This window comes from Mytilus californianus, unplaced genomic scaffold (genome assembly GCF_021869535.1).
Source record: "Mytilus californianus isolate M0D057914Y unplaced genomic scaffold, xbMytCali1.0.p SCAF_6, whole genome shotgun sequence".
Lineage (NCBI taxonomy): Eukaryota > Metazoa > Mollusca > Bivalvia > Mytilida > Mytilidae > Mytilus > Mytilus californianus.
Window position 1 is genome coordinate 55473616 of NW_026262712.1, and position 22791 is coordinate 55496406.

Consider the following 22791-nt stretch of genomic DNA (forward strand, 5'->3'; position numbering starts at 1 on the left):
TGAGAAAATGTTTAAACCTATGATGAAATTTTACATTTGGCGAATTTTCATTGGCTATTTATTTAAGATCAAAATTATCGGAAGTTGTTCATTGGGTGTGTTGGTGCACAAAATGTAAAAAGGCGGGCCCACCACTTCATTATGGAGACATGACAACATGACGAATTTTATTTAGCGTTAGTTCCTTGGAGTGAATGCTAGTCAATCTGTAAAACTGTGCAATGGCTGAATCAGAGACGGAGGATCCAATTTGTGAGTTTTCATTTGTGTGTTTCATTACGTTGTTTTTCCCCCTCAATTGATATTATTTTTGAAAATTGCTTTCTCTTTCAAACATGCTACTATATGATGATTTCGTCTGGTTAGTCTGACAAAGTGATTAAAATGTGTCAAAACAAATTAAACAAAATGGCGTCCGATAATAAGGATATTATGAGATTTAGTAGAAGAGCCTCACCATTTTCAGATTCTGAAAATCTTCTCGTTCGTTTAGAGGCTTTAAGGCAAATGAAAATATTTAAAATATATTGTTTATACTCGATCGAACGTTATGATAATCGATCTTTTGAAAAAAAAAAACATCAGTTGCAGAATAATAAAAAATTACGCACTTTTTATGAAAATATATGATTTATTTGTACTCGCTACGACACAAGAGAAAAACCCTTACAAGCCTCGCTCTCGATTTTGTAACTCCCCTTTTTTTACAGTTTTTACAAATACATTTGGCATTTTCCTTCAATGCACACATATATAGTATATTGGTCGACGTAGTTGATTTTGAGAAGATTCGGTTCTAACTGTGTGGATATTAAGTAGAATACAGAAAAACAATAAAAAATTACATGATGTTGTATACTATAAATGATTCTCGTTTTAAAAGAAAGAAGATGTACCTTTACCTACAATGACACCGAAATCCAAAATACAAGTAATCGAGACACGTGAATTTATAGATCAACACATATACACTACATTCTGTGTTTAAGAGGAAGTTTTTTTTAAACTAAAAAATTTCTGAAAATAATATTTTCATCTTTTATAGGCCATTGTTTGTAAAGGTGATACATTTTTACTCTCTTGGTATGCACACAGGGAAATAATTATCTTAATTTGATAGCAGGAAAAGTAAATTTAGGAATTTTGGTAGATTAAAGTTGAAAGGTTGTATGTTTTTTTGCTATGAATGATTCGCACTTTTTAATTTACTTCACTATGAGTAACTTGAAATATATGAACATGTATGTCTTGTACATGTATGTAGAAAAACTTTGATGGTGACCACTATTAAAGTACTTTTGTGTAAATAGCCTACTTTTACGATGAATCTATATTTAGTTTAGAGAAAAGCATGGGAAATAGATTAGCTGTTAACCACGTACAAGTACCTTAATAAATTTTTAAAACTGGGGGTACAAAAATATTATTATATATAATAATGAAGTTGAAAGAAATGCCTCTTAAATGTCCTTATTCTATTTATTGCCTTAAGCCCTGGTCACAACGAACCCACGAAACATCGCACGATATTTTGAGCATCGTGGCACTGTCGTGTGTCGTGGGACGAAAATTGGACATGCACCTTTTTTGCTCTACGATTTTTTGTCGTGTCACTGTCTGGTGGCTGTCGTGAGAGTGTCTTATCACAGTCGTGCGACTGTCGTCCGATAAGCACATTGTCGTGGGTACCAACATAAACCATTTTAATAAAACAATCGTACGACTGTTGCACGACTGTCGTACGACAATCCTACGACTGTCACAACACACTCGTGATACAGTCGCACGATTGTCTCACGAATACCAAATTTCGTACGATGCTCGCACAACATTGATTGTCTGTCGTACGACAGTGGTACGTTCGTCGTGCAACATATTTTTGTTTTATTTAGAAGAATACAATTCGGCGGGAATGTTTGGAAAAACATACCGTCTGCCGTTTAAAAGAGGATGGCTATTCCACCAGAACGATTACGCTTGGCCCTGTTGAATAGGCGCCTTGTCGGACTCCAACAAGAGCAAAATATGGTCATGTTAGCGTTGCTTCGAGCCCGTGAACAGTATAGGAACCAGCGAAACGCCCGACGTAGGTGGGTTAGGCCATGGATCGAACGGCGCCTGATGTTTGGGCAGTATAGTATACACTGATGCAAGAGTTGGAGCGGGAATCTGCCGGTGATTTCGTTGGATTCATGCGGATGGAGCCTGGCATGTTTCAAGACAGTGGAACGACAGTCGTACGACAATGGCATGACAGTGACACGACAGTAACACGCTCATCCCATGACATGAAAACCTGAAAAATAGCCCCAAACAACCCACGATTGTCGTACGACTGTCGCACGACCGACTTGCGACTTACCTACGACGGTACAATTACATTTTTTTTTCTCTGTCGTGCACCCATCGTGGACATGTCGTAGCTGATGTGACCACTCGAAATATTTTTTTGCTATTTTGCACGACATTGCCACGACAACTATTTTACAGATCTTCCACGACAAAAAATCGTACGATCTGTTGTGACCGGGGCTTTAAATAGAAGGTAGAATTTTATTTGAGTCACGACTGAGAAATACATGATAAAAAGGTATAATAATGACACTATTATACACGTATGGGTTTTGTCTTGTATCAATCCTAAATCCCCATCTTAGTTAAATGATACGCAGTCTATGGAAAACCGACAGACGTTTGTCCTGTGAAATACCTCCCTGTTTTAAAAAGGAAAAACAATTATATACCGACAAAACTTTTTTTGTACTTACGATAACCGTCTACGATTTTCCAACAATGCATCTTAATTGTGTAAAAAAAAATATCGCTACTCTACACATAAAAAGTATTTCTCGATTCGCACTTTCAATAGACTGATACTGGAAATGATATAAAAACCACCTCATGATATTTATTTATTTACTTTAGTTGTATCGGGAAAAAACGGAAAACTAACGTTCAGTGGTAAAGGAACAGTTGAAGGTGGTCCAACTGGTGTAAAAATTGAAGTTAGTGAAATTGGGTATGTGTATTTTTGTTGTTTTAAAGGTTCAAAATGTAGCAGGGTTAAACATTTTGCAAATAATGTCAATGATATGAATCCAGACTAGGATCGAAAAAAAAGAGTGATTAGGTCTTCCTTTTTAAAAAGAACTATACGAGTTATCACCGTGAACACCAATTGTTTTTCTGACAATGTGAGAAAATTTATACTCCATCTATAGTTGAAATAGCTGTGACTGTGCATTACACATATTCCGGTCGATAGAGACCAGCTAATTTAACCATCAACCTTTTTACATACAATGAATCATATATTAATTAATTGCTGTTTAATAACCAGCGGCAAATATTAGATACATTTTCAGACGACTATGTGTGCAAATGAAACCTGCTTTGCTTTGAACGACGCGCTATGTTATATTATAAGGTGATGTGCTTGATTACAAGGTAACGGTCCGGAGGGAGACACACTGTATCATCCTATAAAGACGGATTTTTTTTCGGATTCGGAGCCAACCAGTCATCGATCCTACTAATTGATGTCGCTGCATACACTCAGAAACAACCAATAACAATTATAAAGTCTTTGTTTTTTTTAACTATGATCTGGGTCCGACAATGACCTGCACTCTAGGCAAGCACACAACCACGAGACTACATAGGACGTTTGCCCCTAAAATATGTTAAGCTAGGACTTAGCTTTCGCGTATAGTGTAGCCAAAATTGTATTTCTTATTTTCATAAGTTCAAAATAATCATTGATATGAATAGTTTTTTTTACAACTAAATGAACATTTCTAGACAAAACGAATCATTACAAATACAATGCTGTTTTTATTGAGTGTTTTTTTTTCTCTCTCTCAAAGACATATACATGTAACCCACGTCTCTTTTTGACAATAAAAAGTTAAAAGAAAAACCTGTTTAACAATAATTGAGTTTTCCACTAGTACTTGTCCTATAAAAAGACGGATGGGATCTTGTCGACGTGTATTGAAAGAGACTAAAAAGAAATGCATATTCAGCAAAAAAAAAATTCAAAAACTGTATTTACTTCAAAATACATTTTTCAAACCGAGTCCAATAACTCTTATACTACACAATTTGAAGGTTACTTAAAGGATTCAATTTTCTTTCTAATAGGTGTTATTTTTTGTATTATTTTGTTAAAATCAATAAATCGTTAGTTCCAACTAATAATTATACAATAAGGTTTATGTTTAAATTCGAATGTGATTACATTATTGAACACTTATCTTATATAAATCAAAAGAGATGATCGGACGGACGATATTCTGGTCAGTGCAATGAGCTGAATATAATCGGATATTGTTAGATTGGACGTCAAAGACCAACTAAGTAGTCCATGACTGCAATGCACTCTTACAAGCATTCCATAGAAATACAAATACATGCTGTCATGTTATAAGTCATGGTCTTTTACCAAGTCTCTATTATGATATATCTTATAAAATATGATTGTAATAGCTCTCAAACCTCCGTGGAGTGCAGTATATAGCGTGCATCTTTCATTAATTTTTTTAACTATATATTAACAGATTAAATTACAAAAGTTTTCAAAACAGATAACACAATTCAGAACTACAATATTTACAATAACTAAAGTTATGTAATTATATATTACCAACAGAATTTAGCAAGATAATTGCTCTTAATTACTATAGATCATGCACTAGAACGTTACCGTATCGTCGTTCTCGTTAGCCTGCTTTATATATTCAGCAACACAGTGTGCAACGTATACGTGGCGAAGCTTTAGAAAACTGTCAGTGTCGATATTGTCTGTTGTAACATGCTTACCAAAAAGAATGCAATATGACTGTTCATCGTCGTATGAATAAAGTTCAACAAATAACTTTAATGGAATTTTTTTTCAATTATTAACTCCCATCATACATTTCTGATTGATTGAGATCCGCTACAGCTACACCAGGCATGTACTTATACGGCTAAGAACTGCCTGTTACGTAGCTTGGAAGTGCTCCCGCACATTTAAAACGAACATTTGATTGTACCCATTATAATTTATACCGATACCCCTGTTGACTAAGCACTATGATTGATGGTCAAACTATTTAATAAGAAAATTTGATAACAATATATATAAATTTACGTAGAAGTGTTACCAACTATCAGCAACAGTTCAGGTTATGGAAATTAAACCAGAAAAAGACAACACCAGTTTTAAGTTATCTATAAAATAGACGAAATTAAGATTTCATTTCAAATCCATAAATGTTAAAATCTTTTCGGAACGCGTTGCTGCATATGGCAAATTTAAGATAAGGACACTATTCTTGATTTATCAAAACTAATTGCGTTTTTTAGAACAAGGAAATTGACAAAATAATTGTTTATTGCTTCAATCTATGTACATTAGATACTGTCGTCTCATACGCCACTAAGATATGATAAGACTACATGCATATCTAATACATATTCTTATAAATTCGTTTATATGAAGCCGAAAGCACTTTTCCTCTGACAAACACTGAAATTATACTCAACATCGCCACAAGTATCATTAGGAAATTATAAAAAATCGGTTTGAAAACTGTCCAGTTTAATAAGGGCTGAGTAAAATGGCCTCCGAATGGTTTAATTTAGAATTAAAGCCAATGACCCCACAACTTGTCCAAACTAATTATGGTGAAAAGTAAAATCACAAAAATACTAACCCCGAGGAAAATCAAAAACAGAAATGATACAGCGTATTAAACAATCTTCAGCTCTGAAAGCACTATTTGATATAACTATTATTGATAATTGGAAAAACTACTGACAATACATTACTTTACGGGCTGTCTGTTGGTACGAAATGTCGGTACCGAATATGGACAGTCAAGTGGTGAATATAATATGTACAACAGACACCTTTTCTCTTTTTTTAAGGCAAGGGGTTGGACTTCTTATTTTCAAAGACAAAATCTGTAGCCCTACCCTTTGAAATATGTTAATGCATATTTTTTAAAACATATACTTGCGCAGTTAATTAGCATGATTCAGTGTTTTTGGACATTTTTTACACAGTTGGCGCCAAACTGTCATTGAAATGTTTGTGACGTTAAGTTCTTTAGCAACAGAAAATCTACGACATACCCAATTCCAAATTTTCCGAAAAGTTTCTAATTTTTCTAATTACAAGCTTTAAAAAAAAACTATAATTAATTACTTGTATAATTACAAGCTTTTTACTAAAGCTACTTATTCAAAAAGCTATTGCTTTCCAATTACCTACGATGCAATATTATCCATACATGCATTAAACGGAAGTACTCAGTATAATTTTTAGCGAATATCTTGAAGGATATTTTGTTATCAGCCGCCAAATTACCATTCTAGATATGTATGTGGGGGCCGGGGGGGGGGGGGGGGGGACTTTATGTTATACATACATGTAACTACATGCCTATGAATTAAATATTGCTTTGTAGGTGGTGCAAGTATATATTCCTATTTACTAAGCACTATTTTTATATTCCAGAACGACATTGGAATTTAAAACCGACTTTGAAGGTCAGACACATTATAAATCTGGAACACCAATTGAAGAATACAAAAGCAACACATATGAATTCATTCGAGGGAGAGGAAATCCAGAGGTAAAAAAAGATAAAATTCACTTTTCTATAAAACCAATAACTGCTACAGCATGTTTAAAATGTATAATACCTCTAAGTTGAAATTAAATGTTTGTTTACCTTAAGAAAATATAGACAACTATTTTTGCATTTGACACTATAATGGTTTAATCGAATCATATACATGAGTGTTATTAAAATATATACAATCAACAACACACATACCTTCATGATCTTCTTGTTACATTAGACAAATATTACGTATTTATAACGTAAGAGAGGTACATCTGTCACGATTTCACAATTGTGATGTCATCTTTGTAATTGGCAAAAAAAAAACGTTAAGCATGCATATGTTAATGATACAATCATTGTATCTTATTTAACACTTCTTGAAAAGATTGGAGAGAACGACAAAATTCATACATATCATAATACATAACACCGATGTCGGTTCGCAAAAATCATGTTTAAAAATAAATACCCTAAGTACCCTTACAACCAAAACGGTTGCTATTTTTTGAACTATGAAAATGGATAACATTTATGCATAGTGTGAAATAACATTCTATCGTAGAAAATATAAAGCAAGCGAGGAGTCAGTTGTCGATCGAAGACCGTATGCATATTCACCTGTATAATAGATTATAAAATGTAAAAAAAACAATATGCATAATAAGAACAAACACATAAAGACTGGTTTGCTTTCGTGATTTTAAAATTACATAAACATCATTGATGCAGCACATGATTGCAGGAATGAAGTGACAAAATATGTTGCTAGCCGTGTTTAACAAAATGGGTCATCTGAGATTTAACTCAAATTTTGACATGTCCATTTACCAGATGCTTCTCCTAAGCTTTTAAACTGCTATGCTTAAAATTATTTTTTATTTATAGGTAAATCTCAGGGAAGAAGGATACAGTTACATCACATTTAGTCTAACTAAGATTAAGAAGTGAAATGCTGTGCAACAACTAAATAATCGTAGAAAGTTTGAAGTGAATTCACAAACACCATATATGTTTTATAGATTGTCACAGAGTTGTATAATGAATATATATTAGCGATTAAAACGCTCCATCTTTGCTATTCTTTACATTTAGATTAATTTAAACTGTCTGCGATTTACTGTAAGTTACTTTTCTAATTAATGCTTTCAAAGGTCAATTAAATAATAATAAAAAAAAAAAGAAATGAGCAATAAGGTGGAAATTGAAAAGTTACCATATATATTTTTCTTTTCTTCTAAACTACATTAATGAACAAGGAGTTCAAATTTCACATTTCACGAGTTACTAAGGCAACAAACCAATACAATCATTGTATACTTTGTAAAATCTCTTGATTTTTCTTGTTTAACATCATCCTTTAAGTATTAATTAGAATGGAAAAATGTGTTTGCACCCAAGAAACAACTATAGATTTAAGGATTTTATGTCAATAGTTATATATAATAAAACTTTTCTTAAAAATTTTTGTTGGTCCTGTGTTGCGCACGATATTTTCACAACGGAAATCATAATAGAGAACAGCCTCGATTCTGAACTTTTCTTCGTTTTCATGCATATTATAACGTTATTGTGATTTCATAGCATTATAAATTTTATTATATTAAAACCAACGGCCTAATTTATAACCATACAAGTAAGAAAAAATATGACGCACATGAACCAACGACAACCACTGATTAACAAGCTTCATATATAGCTAGGTGTAACAACGATCAACCATTCCCCCAAAACACTTAAACAATGTGTTCCCATGTTCGCCAATATCGAAGTAGTACAAAGCTCCCTCTCCGGACGTTAAAGAACCCCTACAACTATTTGATACGGGTTTATTAGTAAACCTGTTGGAAGGTCGAATGTCCACCCGTTTCCGTCTTGCTATCATTTTAAAATAAGAGTAAAAATTATCGTCCTTCGTCGTAGTCTACTTACCTAACATAACCTACATATTTCAGTAATTGAACAATTGTTGATGTGTTCTCGTCCAGAATATGCGTGAAATACTTGCCCCTGAATGTTTAGCAGACTTACGTCTTTCAGTCACATTGTTGATATGTTCTTGTCCTGACTATCATGAAATACTTGCCACTGAATGTTTAGCAGACTTACGTCTTACAATCACATTGCTAATATGATCTTGTCCTGAATATCATGAAATACTTGCAACTGAATGTTTAGCACACTTACGTCTTTCAGTCACATTGTTGATTTGTTCTTGTCCCGACTTTCATGAAATAATTGCCACTGAATTTCTAGCGGACTTACGTCTTTCAGTCACATTGTTGATTTGTTCTTGTCCTGACTATCATGAAATACTTGCCACTGAATATTTAGTAGACTTACGTCATACAATCACATTGCTAACATGTTCTTGTCCTAAATGTCATGACATACTTGCCACTGATTGTTTAGGAGACTTACGTCTTTCAAACACATTGTTGATAGCTTGTTGTCCTGAATATCATGAAATACTTGCTACTGAATGTTTAGCGGACTTACATCTATCAATAAAATTGTTGATTTGTTCTCGTCCTGCATAGGCGCGAATTACTTGTACTTGCCACTTAATGTTTAGCAGACGTAAACCTATCGATCACATTGGTGATGTATTCTCGTCCTGCATAGACATGAACTACAAAGTCATGTACTTGCCACTTAATGATTAGCAGACGTAAACCTATCGATCACATTGGTAATGTGTTCTCGTCCTGCCTAGGCGTGAACTACATGGACTTGCCACTTCATGTTTAGCAGACTTAAATTAATCACATTTTTAATATGATTTTGTCCTGAATATTGGTGAAATACTCCCCACTGAATGTTTAGTAGACTTAAATCTATCAATTGTAGATGTGTTCTCGTGTTGATTTTCGATTTCAACTGATAAATTGTACCTTTCGAAAATTATGCCTGTATAAAAAAAAACTGAAACAAGCAGCAATAGCGATAGTCAGATGAATGTTCAATTAAAACAATAATAAGAAGATGTGGTATGATTGTCAATGAGACAACTCTCTACCAGAGACCAAATGACGTATAAGTTAACCCTGACTTCAAATCGTGATGGTTCTAGAGATGCACCAGTTCAAGTGAATTTTAAGTTGATGAGAATCGCATCAAAAATGACCGTGAAAATGCATAGGTACCGAAACGTATAGTATCCACAACTGAGTTATGATAACTTTTGATTAAATAGATAAAGCTTGAAAATATAAGGAATTTAAAAAAATATTCTAACAAGGTTTGCAAGCTAAACAAGCTGTAACATGTGATTCTGATAAAACTAGATGCTCTCGTTTTGGGATCGTTAAGTTGGTTAGTCATAATAATAGATGTCTAACAAAATACTGTGTACACATTTGGTTTTCAACATGCTGCGTTTGTATCATACTACATCGTCCCTCATAGGATTAACAACAAAACAGACCCTGTATTTATGTTTAAATTTGTTTATAAGGATCTGACCACAATCCCTCCTTATTTCTGTGCTGGTTAGTATTACATCATGCATACGCAGCCAATGACGTTCCTGCCCACAGATTTAAAGGTGCGTACTATTACGTCAAAGCTAATGATCCCAAAAGGTTTTAAAAACAGAAAGAAAAACGGCATATTGTTAGATCCGTGTAAGCAGAGCTTAGCCATAAGATATGTATAGTAATCAAACTCTCTCGTCCTATAAAAATCACAGCAATGCACTGTTTATAATTTTATTAATCCAAAAGGGTATCGAGACTACATTGTACACTATGTCTTTAATGTCTATCTTTATATCTCCCGTATTAGATAAAATCAATTGTTAATATGTATATCTTGCTTATTCACCTGATATTATTATATTTAATGAGATAAGGAATACAGCGTATGTTTTTACGTTATACGCCTTATTTAATGTTTTGTACAGAAATGTGACTGTTTGTTTTGTTTTTTTGGTAAACGGGAGATAACTGGATATACAATATATACATACATTGTCGGAAAATATATGATTTATTTTTTTTATCTTTCGAACTGGACAAAAACCGAGGCTTTGCGAGCTTTCTTCGGGTTTCGTAGCCAGTACAATTAAACTGTATATTTCCGAAAATGTACATATATATATATATATTATTTTTATCCTTGTATTTACACCCAGCACTTTAAGGTTTCGTTGTTTCAATCCAAATTAGTTGTCTCTGATTTTTTTTTAAAATTTCGACAAAGTTTAAACGAGGTCCGCGAAGAGAACCCAAAAATGAAATGCTATCCAAAAAGAAATATTCACATTATTGTTTGCTCAACATGGAATGTCGAATGTCGACCTGTAATTGTTTGTATATATGGATACATACACAACATCAGATCTATACAACACAAATATAGATGGCAATGGTTTACTCGGTACAGAATTATGGCTACTCTTGCACTTTACAATTCAATAGTAAACACATGCTAACGAGTTGTGTCAGTTAGACTTTAAAAAGTATATTATGCCAAGTCCACAAGCATTTTAGACGTTGAATTAGACACCACTTGAAAGGAAGATGCCATGATCAAATCCGTGCCAATGTATATCTCTTTAACGGTTAACATGTCATAACATATTCCAGCTCGCATTTTACTGACAAATGAGACCCTTTTGGTCAAAGGTTATAAAAGGGGTAAGTATTCAGCATTAAAAATATTTGTTTTCATGTAGAAACGATTACATATTATATATATATATATATTCGCTGCTGGAATGTTGCTACATAAAAATGAAAGGTTCACAATTGGGAAGCTGAAATCATCCCTTTTGTCGTAAAGTCTTGTTCGTTTCTTATTATAGAATAAAAAGTGATTGCAACTACGTCATTTAGTTTTTTTTTTTCTGACAAGATGTTAGGTATACAGTTTACATAACATATCTAGACAAATTGATATATAATATTGCATGGTCTTTTTACATATAAAAATATATGTTATTATTGCCAATGAGATAACTCTCCACAAGAGACCAATTGACATAGAAATTAACAACTATAGGCCACCGTACTGCCTTCAACAACGAACACAGTCCATTGTAGTCAGCTATAAAAGGCTCCGAAATGACAAATGTAGAAAAAGTCTAACGAGAAAACTAACGGCCTAATTTAAGTACAAATAATGATCGAAAAACAAATTTGTAAAACAGCACTCGATCCTCAAGCAATCGAGCCCTGTTGTATTATAAGAAACGAACAAAACAGCTCAAAATGCAAAATATTCAGGAATACTTAAAATAAGTTTGTCGTGGGTGATGGAGCACGTTTATCTGTCTATTATAAATCTGACATAATATTGGCAGGCGTACTTAAAAAATACATATTTAAGAAACAGCTGTCTGTTTATTTCATCAATTTAATAACCAGGAAAACTAGATACTGTATATTCATTTATATTGTTTGAAAAATAAAGTTTTGTTCGAAATGTAGGGCGTAACTACGATTTCAAATCCTCTACTAAAAGACCTAGCTAAATGTGCCACGACCGACAATATACAACTACACAAACTATTGAAAACTAGCTAAATATTTTCTGAGTTTATGAGTCTGTTATTAAACTCATCATGAATTCCAGGCTAAATAATGAATATGGTAGACATGCGTTTTGTCTACTAAAGACTCATTAGTGGCGCTCAAATAAAACAGTTAAAAAGACATAATAAAGTACAAAATATTGAACACTTTTAAATTTAAACGATAACAGTTGTAGTTAAATCATTTGGATGTGCTATAAAGTATAATTTGATAAGTTAATACAGTCCGGTGCATTCAGCGTGAATTGGTTCAAAAGCATTAAATGGCACATACAATAAAAAGTAAGAGAAAACAATCCGTTTGTTTTAATGATAAAATTCGTTATGAAAGTGTATTACAATGATAAAGTTTAGAACATATATGCGTGATTGTAATTACAATGCAAAGTTTAATTTTGCTTTGAATAATTTAGTATATATACATTAATAGTATTTGTATGTAAATTTGCTTTATATTTACAGGATGGAGAAAGATGTTCACTATGGATCAAAAATTCAAAACAGAGGACCTTTTTATTCAAACAAAAATACTTATACATGTATGATATTCTGTACATACAACAAGAAAACAGTAATCAAATGGAATGTCCAGTGATGTTAGCAAAATTATTTTTGTTAACAGAAAACAATAGGACTACAATATATTAAGGGTAAGTAATCCAAAATTGTCTGTTTAGGGTTACAAAAGTGGGTAATTGACAATGTGCTATGATTTCAATCCCCCAAATATGAAACAAAAACATAATATACATGGTATTTAAACAGTTTTCATAAGGAAACAGACTGAAAATATTCTGCATTTAACAGTCAGACATGGAAGTTGCCAATGGAATAAATTGGGACTAGAACTTAAAATTTAAAGGATATAGGCCAAGGAATCATTCAGACTTTAAGGCCAAATAGTATACTTTTAATAGTTTAAAGATTTTATTCTATTATCTATGCTGTATAAATGTTAATATTGTTTCATCTAGATTTAAAACCTAATTTCAAGAATGAAGGGTACAGTAATTTAAAATTAAAAAAGTATTTCAATGAATTTGTCCATTTTTTTCAGATAAGAGAATGACTTAAGCAGACTGTATTGGGGTCATAGATGGCCATAACAATGAAATACAATATATTATAATTATCATTCTTCATTACGTTTTGATTGAATTAACAAACTTAATTTAATAACAAAATATTTTCTTTTTTTCAGTACACAACACATCATGTCAGAAGAATAATTTTACTGGAGGATAAAAAATTTAATACCTGGAATCATCAGCAATTTACAAAATGTATATGAAATTTATTAAGAGAGATATATTCATGTACAGAATGGTAACCCAACCAAATAACCCAGGTGGTTCAAGTGATTATTAGCAGACATTTTTGTTGAACTAATGCAGGATTAAATAAATGAAGCTTACACAGACTATGGGCTCCAAAGTGTAGTAAAAAGAGGATTTTTAAATATGTGAGACCCATCAACATTAAAATGTGCATAAGTGAAATGTTACAATATTTAGTAAAAAATTCAGATTATTGACTCAGTTGTTTTCATGAATTTGTTTATCAAAGCAATATCACTGTTATATAATTAATAAGATTCAATATGTTTTATTTATACTTTTGACAACTGAATATATCTTCCCTCTGGCCTCAAGTGCATGTTTCCCTTTTATTTTGTATGAGTGTAATTTACAGAAAGCTCACTTCGCTTTTGGCGAATTCAAGTTTTGCCTTTCCAGAATTATTGGACTTTATTCATGAAAAATTAAACATTTACCCATATGTTGTTGAAGAACTCAATTTTGCTTTAATACTTTTTCAAGAAATTGTATCACAAGGCTAGATTTGATCAAATAATCTCACTTTTGAATATTTATCACATATCACATACTTAAATAATCTAGTATGCATAGATTGATTTCCTTCACTTTTGCCCTGTTGTTGAGATTGAGTGAAATAATTTAATTATTTTATCCCTTTCAATTTGGGGTGGGGATCTGTGTCCCATTGGGACCGACATTCAACACTGCATAACTATATCCTATCACAAGTTATGATACAGCCAACCATATAACATAGCCCCTGCCACTGAAAGGAGAAAAGAGGTGCACAACATACAAAAAAGTATTTCATATGGCTAGCTTAATCGTATCCTTTGAATATTTCATAGATTTTTAGCTCACCGTTCCTTTGGAACGGCTAGCTTTTGCCATCACTTGGCATCCATCGTCGTCCGTCTGGTGTAAACTATTTCAAACATCTTCTCCTCTGAAACTACTGAACCAATTCCAACCAAACTTAAGCTGAATGATGCTTAGGGTATCTAGAATAAAGTTTGTGTTTTATTTACTGTTTCGTCAAATAACATGGCCGCCATGGCTGAAAATAGAATATAGGGGTAAAATGCAGTTTTTGGCTTATATCTCAAAAACCAAAGCATTTAGAGCAAATCTGACAGTGATTAAAGTGTTCATTAGGTAAAGTTCTATCAGCCCTGAAATTTTCAGTTGAATCTGATAACCCATTGTTGGGTTGCTGCCACTAAATTGATAATTTTAAGGAAATTTTGCAGTTTTTGGTTATTATGTTGAATATTATTAATGATAAAGATAAACTGTGCACAGCAAAAATGTTCAGCAAGGTAAGATCTACAAATAAGTTCGTATGATCAAAATTTTCAATTGACCCCTTAAGGAGTTATTGCCCTTTAAGGACAATTTTACACAATTTGTTTATCATGTTTTAAAAAATCTTCTTCTCTGAAACTATTTCACCAATTCCAACCAAACGTAAGCTGAATGATTCTAAGGGTATCTAGAATAAAGTTTGTGTTTTATTTTCTGTTTCGTAAAAAAACATGGCCGCCATGGCTTAAAATAGAACGTTGGGGTAAAATGCAATTTTTGGCTTATATCTAAAAAACCAAAGCATTTAGAGCTAATCTGATGCGAGGTAATAATGTTTATTAGGCCAAGCTCTGTCAGCCCTGAAATTTTCAGATAAATCCAACAACCCATTGTTGGATTGCTGCCACTTATTTGGTAATTTTAAGGAAATTTTGCAGATTTTGTTTATTATCTTGAATATTATTAATGATAAAGATAAACTGTAGGTGTAACACCACTAATTCGGCCCGGCCAGAAAGCACATACCAGAAAGTAGTACATATTAAACACAAAATAGTTCCTACACATGAGTGTAACTTTCAAAATATGTAGAATATTTAGGTATTGTTGGTATCAAATGAAAGCTGAATGACTGGTGATCATTGTAGAACACTTTTTGACTTATAATTTTGAATATTAAAAAAACTGCACCAAATTTATAAAGAGGGTACTTTTTGCCTGTATGTCAGATCTGAAGTACCTGTTTTGGTACATCCGAAGTTCCGGGAACCAGTTCTTTCTTATATGCCATTAAAGGTATGTTGATTTTTCCAGTACAAGACACCATAAAGTGTTGCTTTGACATGCAATGAGTGTCACTTTATTTGAACTTGAAACAAAAGAGCTGTGTCTGCTTGAAATTGAGGAATTTAACATAGAAAGCAATGGGGCCATGAATTAGTGGTGTACTTCCTGTAAACAGCAAAAATATTCAGCAAAGGTAAGATCTACAAATAAGTTCGTATGACCAAAATTGTTAATTGTCCCCTTAAGGAGTTATTGCCCTTTAAAATCAATTTTTTCACAATTTGTTCATTTAGTTTGCTTACTTTAAAAAATCTTCTTCTTTGAAACTGCTGAATCAATTTCAGCCAAACTTGGGCTGAATGAGTTTCAGAGTATCTAGTATGAATTTTTATTTTATTTTCTTGTACATCAAGAAACATAGCCACTATGGCTAAAATGAAACATACGGGTAAAATGCATTTCTTTGATTTTTGAAGAAAATATGACAGATACAAAGAACATTTCAATGGAAGTTTTAAGCCATTCATTAATATATATTGAAAAGCAAAAATAATCATTGATGAAAGATTTAAGCAAAAAATTACAGGTGAGCGATTCAGGCTTTTGAGAGCCTCTTGTTTGTATGTGTAATTTTTTTTTGTAAGTAGTTATTTATTAAAGGTACTACAGTTCCCTTTCAGTTTGCCTGCTTAAGACTTGATTACAGTTCCGACAATATAAAGATAAGAAGTTGGGGGTATGATTGCCAATGAGACAACTCTCCACCAGATACCTTATGACGGAAATGTTAATAAATATATGTATAGGTCTCTGACAGCCTTCATCAATGAGCAGAACCAGTAACCCATAGTGAGCTACATGTATAAAAGGCCCCTAAATAACATGACACAATACAGGCTGAAAATGAATATTCTGCATCAGTGAGTATGCAAAAGTGAAAATATATTTAGAAAGAAAAGCATGTGTAGCAATGGATGCAAATAAAAAGTCAATACAGAAAAAAAATCCTACTACCTCACACGTTATGGCTTATGCAGTTTATTCACTAAATTGTCAACAAACTTTTACATATTTCATTCAACTAATTTACATTAAACCTGGGAACAGTATATCTGTCTACATATATATATGTTCGTGATTAAACAAGACAAAATAAAAGAAAAGAACAGGGCGAAAGGACCCAGAGCGAACAAGTACTAGTGCGAACAGACCAGGATTCCCTTCCCACCACCTAGCTAGAATAGCAAATGGTTCTCCCCCTATGCATAGATATATTAATACTAGTCTAATAGTCATTATACATGTATATCAATGCCCTAAGAAACTGCACATTGAATTTTTAAAAAGTAAAGTCATGAAGAATTTAAACCAACACTACAAACCAGAAATTAAGAATCATGAGCCCCTAAAAATGACACATGCCTCTGACAAAATTACCCCCCCCCCCCCCTTTTCAAAAAAGAAACAAAACAAAACACATAACGATAACTGTATTAACGAAAGGAAACTTATGAAGAAAAAAAAACGATAGCTTTTCTATGGCCTATTCAGGTTAGATGCTCATTACAAACTCATCGGCCGTTAACATACTAACAATATTCACGAAATAAATATGGATCAACGAAGTACGATATCAACAAATCAATCCCATGATGATGTAGGCCTATAACTGTTAGTTTACCAAGCTCGGCCTGTTTTGGTATAACTTTGATATGAATTCAACATATCGCATGACTTCCTTGGCATTCAGATAAACAAAATTGCTACAAAGAAGTAAAGAATCCAATTTTTTATGACATTTACGTTGACATTTTCGGCGCCGGAAATTGACAACGTTGGGCTATATACTGACAGAACATCGGTTGAGGTAGATTCCGGCAATTCTGCTTCAAAAATCTCTAGCAGTTAGAATTTATTGATGTCTTTAAATATATTTGTTGTGTTTCAATACATTTTAGTGGATAATTATTTTTGAGAGAACAATAGCTATCGCGTACTTCAGAAAACAGGTTTAGGGAGGACCACGCCCCCATTGTGGGAACATACAAAATAAAGATGACCGTTCTCCATTTCTACTCGATAGAAGTGCCTAATTTTTTCATAACATATACATTATGTATCAAAGATAATTATATGAAAGTATAAAAAAAATCGAGGCGGAGATTTTTTCGAAACAGCTAATAATTTTAGCAGACCAATTGACGTAATAGAAAAATAGACGAAAATGGCGCCTTATTCAATTTCGAAAAAAATCTATTATTTTACAATTTATTGACACATATTGTCATTTTTAAAGGGGTTAATATCTATTGATTAACTTTTCCATGAGAATTGAATGAATATTTACTTTAAAAACAGAAACTCTTTCAATTTCTAAACCTACTGACCATGCAAGGAAAAACCTATAAAAAATTGAGACCTCTACATTAAAATGGGAACAAATTTTTGCCCTGGCTTGAACACTCCTGTTCTAAACGAATTTCGATGCCAAAAACTAGCGAGAATATGATGTAAAAATATTTAGAAAATCGAAGGATAGGTATTTTTTTGTTCCCATTTTTAAAATAGCCATTTTATCCTACAGTGCAGAAAATCAATATCCGAAATTCTATGTTCAGATATAAAAAATGAGATTTCCTTTTATTTTAATGTTCAAAAATGAAAATAATATGTAAATTCATATATTTTTCTCATATAGATTTGCTTACAATCAACAATATTTATCGTCGGTACTTTGCCGCAAACGAACGAAAAAACATTACAAAAGCGCGCCATTTTTCAGTTGACGTCGGCCGACGCAAAATAGTCCAATTTTCGGCGTAGGACTACTGAGCGCCGCCGAATCACATTTTGGCCAAAAAGGCACATCCGGTTGTCCTACTGTAACTGATGAGTATTTGCATATGAAACGTGCATCTGTCGGGAAAAGCTGTTATTCTGGTATCTATGAAGAGTTCATTTAAGGAAAAGCTATGCGGGTTATTCAGCTGAGTACACCGCGTTTTTGATGTTATTTCTTCATAAACGTAAAAAAATATTACAGTCATTCCTTGTAATTTTTTAAGGAGTAAATCACGATAACACTTTGATGACGTCACTTTCACATGACAACATTATGTCTGATCTGATAGACAAGAAATTTGCAGCCAATCAGAAGACTTGTTACATCCAAAATTAAATTAGCTTCCTTCTTTTAGGAGCACTTAGTTTAATCCCCTGAGTGTTTATGTGGTTTATATTTGTCAATGTTTAGTTTCTGTAATCATCATGTTTGTTCAGTCTGTTCTTAGTAGGGGGGGGGGGGGGGGGCAAGGGGTTTAACTGTTATGCTGTTATGGGGTAATTTAATTCTTTGTTATCTGTTATTCTGAAAATATATTTGCTGTTAGCTGTTATTGTCTTATTCCTTGTTAGCTGTTACTATTATTTTTATTGTTATCTGTTATTGTGAGATTGTATTTGCTGTTAACTGTTATTGAAAATTGGAATGTTAGCATTTTGACAGCCAATCTTAAGTAGAAATTGAAGATAATTGAACATTGTGACTTAGATGGAGAGTTTTCTCATTGCCCATGGCACTCATACCATATCTACTTATATCTATTGTGGTCTTTCCACTGGTGATATGGAGGTCACGTATTTGCAGAAGATTCCAGTACATCACATAAACATATTAAAAACAGTCGGGTCCAGGACCATTCCAGTATACATTATTATTATTCTTTGTAATAAATTCCATTGTCAGTGAACATGTTTTTAGATGTATAATTTTGTACAAATTATAATTTGTACAAATTATATTTGTATTTTGACTTTTGTACACATTTTTCTTACAAATTATAATTTGTACAAAATTTGACTAAAATTCACTTATAACTTTTACAATAACTTATCGTATGGATTTTGTTATAAAAAAAAGCATTGGTACACCGTATAGAATTTTAATTCAATGAACACATAATAAACCTTATGTTGTACTGTTACACCACTGTCCAAGGTTAGGGGAGGGTTGGACGCCAACTAACATGTTTAACCCCGCCACACTCTGTATGTACCTGTTCCAAGTCAGGAGCCTGTAATTCAGTAGTTGTTATTTGTTGCTAAGTTTTTCGTTCATTATTTTGTAGATAAATTAGGCTATTAGTTTTCTCGTTTGATGATTGTTTATCGTATGTCATTTCAAGGCCTTTTATATCTGACTATGCGGTGTGGGTTTGCTCATAGTCGAAGGCGGTATGATGAGCTATAGTTGTTAATTTCTGTGTCTTTTTGTCTCTTTTGAAGAGTTGTCTCATTGGCAACCATACCACATCTCCTTTTATAATTATTTACAAAATACAAAAATAATTTGTTTGAGCATGTGAGTGAAATATTGCCTTTGGAAATTACACAACATCTTTTGCTTTTAGCATTCAATTTTAGAAGTGCTACTCCTCCTTTTTGTATTCAAATGAAAGAGAACCCTGACCACCAGTTTTTTAAAAGCTTTTTAACTGCTTCACATAGTGAAAGTTGAAGCTCAGAAACTGTTGCTGCAAATAAAGATGTGTCTTTAACAGCTTCAATTTAATTTCTCAACAAAATATCCTTTTAAAAATCCAACAGCTGTTCCAATGCCGTACCCAAATTCTCCATATTCCATAATTTCATATTAGATGCATGATTGGTGTTCACTTGGTGTCATCCAAATTGTCACTCAGACCAATTTCTATTCTGCTATCAGAATAGTCACTTGAGCCAATTTCTATTATATTATCATAATTAACTGTATGCATTACATTTCCTGTCTCCATCTGGGTATTTTTTGTTTTGTAACTACATGAACTAAGGTTTATTATGCGGTCATTGAATAAAAATTCTATAGTGTGTATAAATGTTTTTTTCTATAACAAAATCCCCACGAGAAAATCGCTTTTTAGAAAATAATGTTCTAAATATCAAATTAATATAATGTGTCACTGGCTTCATTTTCTTGAAAAATTAAAAAAAAAGAAAACCACAAAAATTTATCTATCAAATGCTCTTGATTTTTAAGTATTCCTTAAACAAAAACAGAAACTAGTAATTTTGTTTAGTTTGAAGTGAATTTAAGTAGAAATTTTTACAAATTGTAATTTGTACATGGATTTTTTTGTACAAATTACAATTTGTATTTTTACAAATTACAATTGTACAAAGTAAAAATAAAAATTATAATTTTTACATTTTTTGGTTCAAATCATAATTTGTACAAAATCAAAACTTGTACACAATATATATAAAAGGTGTTTCTGTTAAGGTCGTATGGACCTAGGCCTATCCTCATCAGGTATCCCTAGCCATATGTTTTCCTTTTTTGTAATATTAAGAATTGTTCGAATTTGAATTTTACGTATATATGGGGATAATGTTCCTTGTACTCCCATGCGTACATGTATATTAAATTCAAATCAATTATTAAAATAACAAAAAGGAAAACATATGGCCAAGGATACCTGATGAGGATCATAATTATAATGAATATATATGTATCTGTTAAAGCCTACCTAGGTCCATACAACCAGTTATATATTAAGATCTACTGTATTGGTCCTTGGCCATGTTGACCGGACTGATTTTAAGATTTCATTTACTGTTATCTGTTATTGTCCCTTTTGAATTCCTTGTTATGTGTTTTAAGCCAAATCAATTTACTGTTTTGCTGTTATTGGAACCCCCCTTGCCCCCCCCCCTCTTAGTACTTTTCATTTGATCATGGTTTTTACCAGTAGTTCATGGACCTTACAAACGGTTCTTTAATGTCTGTATTGGCTTCGTTTACTCACGATTCTTGAAATATCATATTTGGTACTGTTATTACGGTTTTGGGCAAATACATGGAATGTTCATTTAGGCGGTTAAAATGAGCTAATATATTATTGTATTCCAATTCATGTATTTTCATTAACCTCTGTCGACAAATGTTAGCTTTTTGGTCAACTGATAACTTTATGTACAAAATACAATTTTTATTGTAGAACATTTAAAATCATACATGCATAATGAGCAGCTGTCCCATGATGAATTATGCAACATATATCCATAACTGGTCATACATTTTAGTCACAACTTTAATGTCGATGCCTATACCAGTATACAGCTCAATATACGATATGAATTTTGCTGATTGTTAGTGACCTTTTAATTTATTAAATGTTTTACGTCATTATGCTTCTGGTTGTTGTTTGATAAGCAATTATTCCTGTCTTATTTTAATATTTAAGTATGTATTCACAATGTTTACATGTTCTATCAGATGCTTGTCTCATATAGGATGTCCGCACCAAGGTTTATAGTCTCTTTTCATAAAGACAAATCACGAAATTCCATAGTGGATATCAGTTATTTTTTTGGGACAAAAAACCAATATAGTTACCTTTCAGTTATCAAGTGTAAATATCTTATTTAGAACATGAAATTGTGAGAACATTTATTTATAACAATGCTTGCGATGATACTGTCTAATAGTGAATTAGTAGGTTTGATTATTTTTTTAATTAAATAATAATCTAATTCATGAATGTCAATAAGTTTTACAAAAAACTAGTAAGTTTTATCGTTTTAATTGTATAACATTTGTCATTTCGTGGCCTTTTATTGCTGACTATGCGGGATGTGTTTTGTTCATTGCTGAAGGCCGTAAGGTGACCTATGTTTGTTTATTTCTGTATTTCTGTGTCATTTGCACTCTTGTAGAGAGTTGTCTTATACGCAATCGTGTTACATGTTTTATTTGTATATAGAACCTCATATCACATATTTTATTATCAAATGTATTTTTGGTAAATATCGGAATTCAAAGGAAGGAATTATTGATGCTTTCTATGTTAATTTTCAAAAAGCTTTCGACACTGTCATTCATACCGGTTTCAATTTTTAAAATAACAAACAAGACTGAACATGCTTGAAAAATATAGTAAATATTGGTGATTAAGTGTAAATCACAACACAACAAGGGTTCTGATATTCAACAAAAATTCACTTATGAAAATTGATTATGAATGTGTTAAAATGATAATAAATATCATGTTTTGCATTCAGTGCAGCAAGGTCATTTTCATTTGCTCAAAATGATCAGAATTGAAATTTTGTGAAGGCTCATAATAAATTGCCTAAGAATTTGCTGTTGAAACATTAGTATCGCTTGGAAAATCTAAATTACAGATGTCTGTTCTCACATATGCTTACGTAATACCGCAGTCACACTAGGCCA

At 32.4% G+C, this 22791-nt stretch overlaps 1 protein-coding gene and 1 long non-coding RNA gene across 3 annotated transcripts in view; both read left to right on the top strand.

Annotated features, from left to right (window-relative positions):
- The first annotated feature begins 85 nt into the window (after positions 1-85).
- LOC127705711 (uncharacterized) overlaps positions 86-22791 on the top strand; it is a 106841-nt gene continuing 84135 nt past the window's right edge. The window contains exons 1-4 of one of the 2 annotated variants that reach the window (XM_052210088.1): positions 87-252; positions 2926-3019; positions 6506-6623; positions 7503-8078. In XM_052210088.1, the coding sequence (XP_052066048.1) occupies positions 222-252; positions 2926-3019; positions 6506-6623; positions 7503-7565 (306 nt within the window). In that variant the 5' untranslated portion in view covers positions 87-221 and the 3' untranslated portion in view covers positions 7566-8078. Of the gene's footprint in view, positions 253-2925; positions 3020-6505; positions 6624-7502; positions 8079-22791 lie in introns of those variants that run through there. The other variant, XM_052210090.1, reaches the window with a different exon arrangement.
- Positions 11577-13680, top strand: LOC127705733 (uncharacterized). Its single transcript, XR_007983964.1, has 2 exons — positions 11577-12800; positions 13352-13680. It is a non-coding gene; the product is annotated as an uncharacterized LOC127705733 (long non-coding RNA).